General features: G+C 40.6%; 1 protein-coding gene across 2 annotated transcripts; it reads right to left on the bottom strand.

Annotated features, from left to right (window-relative positions):
- Positions 1 to 3464, bottom strand: nol12 (nucleolar protein 12). Of its 2 annotated transcripts, none has more exons than XM_026163732.2 (6): positions 3112 to 3464; positions 2521 to 2626; positions 2367 to 2415; positions 2124 to 2269; positions 1910 to 2007; positions 1 to 467 (listed from the first exon to the last, which is right to left on the bottom strand). In XM_026163732.2, exons 1-6 carry the CDS (start codon positions 3213 to 3215, stop codon positions 272 to 274), a joined length of 699 nt encoding a protein of 232 aa, XP_026019517.2. In that variant the 5' UTR covers positions 3216 to 3464; the 3' UTR covers positions 1 to 271. The 2 variants fall into 2 exon arrangements, with proteins under 2 accessions (XP_026019517.2, XP_080157116.1); XM_080300990.1 differs by having other exon boundaries at positions 2112 to 2269; positions 3112 to 3349.

Here is a 3464-nt window from a genome sequence, read left to right as displayed (position 1 = left end):
AATTATTCAAATTTACTTTAATCAAATTTGAGGTAAATACAGCACACTCAGTACACAATTAACAAATAATGGGAAGAAACAAAAAAAGTTGGAAAATGTACAAAACTGAGCACAAGATTTCACAGGGCAGGTAACTCCAACATCATCTTTATGCATACACGTATTCTGTTCGACGCGTGAGCATAAACACAACCAAGTCCAGTTTGTTGAGCTGGCCTAACAAGAGCAGAAGTCCATTGTCAGGAGTTTCTTCCTCCCTTCATGCACTCCTTCAGTCCTGATGATGCACTTTCTTCCCGGTCTGTCTACGTCTCTGACGCTTGCTGGTCCTGCCGCCTTTGTTTCTACCCTCTGTGACACCAGGTCTCTTCTCTGTCAGACGCCCCCGTCCGCCTCGGCCTTCCTGCTTCCCTTTCCTCTTCCGCTTGCTGGTGTAAGTGCTGAGCTGCGTTGTAAGGGAGCGGATCCTGGAGTGATGAAAGAACGAGAGAGAAAAATAAATAAACCAATCAGCTGGAGTTAGAGGGGCCAGGTAAGGTAGCTGTGTGTACTCTGGAGGTAGAGAAATGCAATTAGGGATGGGTATCGAAAACCGGTTCTTGTTGAGAACCCGTTCCAACTGTTTCAATTCCTTGGAATTGTTTGCCATTTTTGCAAACGATTCCCTTATCGATTCCAGTCGCCCCGAATGACGTCACCACGTTGCGGAGCGTCATTTACCTGGCAGGAAACACGGCGCCTTAGCGGCTCAAACGCTCAAAAGTTTGATTATACTTTACGAGAACAGATGACAACAGGGCAACTTGCAATACTTGCAAAGTAGATATTTCATTTAAGGGAGGAAACACTACGAATATGCAAAAGCATTTGCTCACAAAACACGCGATGACCTTAAATGAATGTCGTGTTTTTAATTCCGCTCCGGACTCGTGAATCTCAACCCAGCAGCAGCGGTGACGTTTGCACGTCCTCTCCCGTTAACTCGGCAGGTAAATAATCAACTAACAGTGCATATTATGTTAGCGCGATCTGCCTTATTACAAAACCTGCCATTACTGTGCATTTAGGCGACCATGATGAGAGAGACAGAGTCTGGCTGGCTCAGATGCTGGCAGTTCTCGCTGCAGTCTACTGGTAGCGTCTCCTTTCAGGCCAGAATAGACGAATGTCACCGAGCAGTGACTGAGTTTGTGGTCAAAGGCTTGCACCCATTTGCCACAGCAGATGCCCCCGATTTTCAGTAAGTGAATGTGTTTAATTGTAGGCAGGGACATTACTGGATATTCTTGTGTAATTGCTACTGAATAATTTATGTTATACTTTGTTATTGCTACAGATGAATATTTATTTTATTATTTTACATTTACAATTTTTTTTCCTGGGGACCCTGTGACACCCCATTGAAGAGCCGTAGGCTGGATCTCTTAAGATCTCACTGTTGGGTTTGTAAGGCCATGTTACTCCTAAATTTCTATCTTGTTCAAAGAGAAGATATAAAACAAAGTTCTAAGCAAATCGACCTTAGTGTTCTCCTTTTTTTAAAAAAAAGAATCGAATCGTTAAACAGAATCGAAAATGGAATCGGACTCGTGAAAATCTTATCAATACCCATCCCTAAATGCAATGCAGCATAGTATTAAGATATTTCACGTGTAGATATTGTATTGATACAGGGACACCAAATATCAATGTTTTATTAAATACATTATACTCTGAGAATACTACAAACAGAACAACTCATCTCATCCACCAGCATCATCCTGACATGACATTAGCTGAGCAAATGAAATCAGCTCAAACAAAAAACCGTCCAACACTGGACACAAAGTCCAACGTTTTAATCTTAAAAGCAGGACACAACTGATCACAAGCTGCTCTCAATTAGAGATGTGATTAACAAACTGCTTACTTTTTGTTAAGTATTGGATTCCCAGCTTTTTTTGGCATTCCAACCATTTTCTCTTCCTCTTTCTCCCCCTCCACCTCATCGTCACGCTCCTCATTAGCCTTCAAAACAAGCATACTCAGTGTTAATGCAGTATTATTACCTTCAGTGTTATCTTCAAACTTAGAAGAACACACACATATAGCCTATTCAGATGATTACAGACCTTAATATTTACCTGGTTTGCTGCAGCTTTGAGAAGGCGAGCTCCTGTGAGGTCAAGATCACTGATGGTTGTCACGGTTACTGTGTGGTTGGGATGATCGTACTGCATAGACTCTGTTGTGCTGGTTATTGCATCTTCCAGATCATCTTCACCTTCCTCTGCAATACAGGATCACATAAAGGGCAATGAAGCTACATGCACAGATTATGAGACATCAGTAAAATAACCAGAGCGCAAGTTTTCCTGTAAACTCACCGAGAGCTTCTGTCCTCTCCTTCAGCATCTTTATGTATTCCTTGTGTCTCTGTAAGGAGACAAACACATTTAATACATTGCCTATTTTCTCAACATGCTCAGGCGTTTAGCAAAAACAGGCTTTAAATCGGGGCTCTTTTCCATGAGGACTCACGTCTTCTCTGACTCTTATCTGCTCTTCCTTGATTTTCTTTCGAATTTCTTCTACTGCCGCTTTCCTCCTCTCCACCTTACGCTTGTGAAAGCCGGTAAGATATTCCCTGAGAGAGAAGCAGATTAAAGTCCAAAACCAAGATTTATTAAGCCAGACTTAGAAAGGTGTACTTTATTAAGAAGAACCTTTATAACTCAAACTGGAAGACTGGCTACAGTTAATTTATGAGGTTTACATTACCTAACAAAAAACTTTAGTCAAATAATAACATTTAATAAATAATTTCCCCCAGGGATCAATAAAGTATTCTGATTTCTAGAAATTAACAATATTTATAAATGCAGGTATATGATAGTTTGAACACCATACACCATCAGCATTTTTAAATATGACGAGGAGAGTGGGAAGATGGGAAAGCCTCCACTTATTTGGTTAAAATCTTACACAAATTACACACATTTATTTCCAACAAGCTTCCCAAATAAAAACATTTACTAAAAGCTGGTACTAGTCCATGCTAATCAGCGCTAGTGCTATGATGCTAGCTAACATGTTGAAACAGTGTTTTCAGCGACGCGCTTTCTAACTCACTGTCTGTTTTTCTCGTCAAACGTTACGATGCATTTGTTCTCCCTCTTCTTCGATCCTGGCTTGAACTTAGCCTTTTTGGAGCCTTTGTTTTTAAAGTTTTTCATGTTGTGCACGTGAGTTCGCTAAGTTACTATACCGCACGTCTGTTATTTTTGTCCGGGGGGGAACACATACCACATGACCTCTACAGTTCCAACAGTTTGATAGCGGCGTTTTAGTTTTAGTTTTTTGTTTTGTTTTTTTAATTACATACACACTTGAAATAAAATAAAATAAAATTAGCGTGGTGGCTAGAACTGTTGCTTCACAGCAAAAAGGTCCTGAATTTGCGTGTTCTCCCCGTGTCTTTCTGT

This window comes from Astatotilapia calliptera, chromosome 4, assembly GCF_964374335.1.
Source record: "Astatotilapia calliptera chromosome 4, fAstCal68.1, whole genome shotgun sequence".
NCBI lineage: Eukaryota > Metazoa > Chordata > Actinopteri > Cichliformes > Cichlidae > Astatotilapia > Astatotilapia calliptera.
This window is presented reverse-complemented; position numbering and strand designations above follow the sequence as displayed.

Bases quoted from the DNA above. Each gene is read 5' to 3' on its own strand.
- nol12 (XM_080300990.1), bottom strand. From the start codon at position 3,215: ATGAAAAACTTTAAAAACAAAGGCTCCAAAAAGGCTAAGTTCAAGCCA. The intron at 2,416-2,520 runs GTGAGTCCTCAT...GTCTCCTTACAG, and splicing joins AGATAAGAGTCAGAGAAGAC to AGACACAAGGAATACATAAA. The intron at 468-1,909 runs GTAAGCAGTTTG...TCATCACTCCAG, and splicing joins AATCCAATACTTAACAAAAA to GATCCGCTCCCTTACAACGC.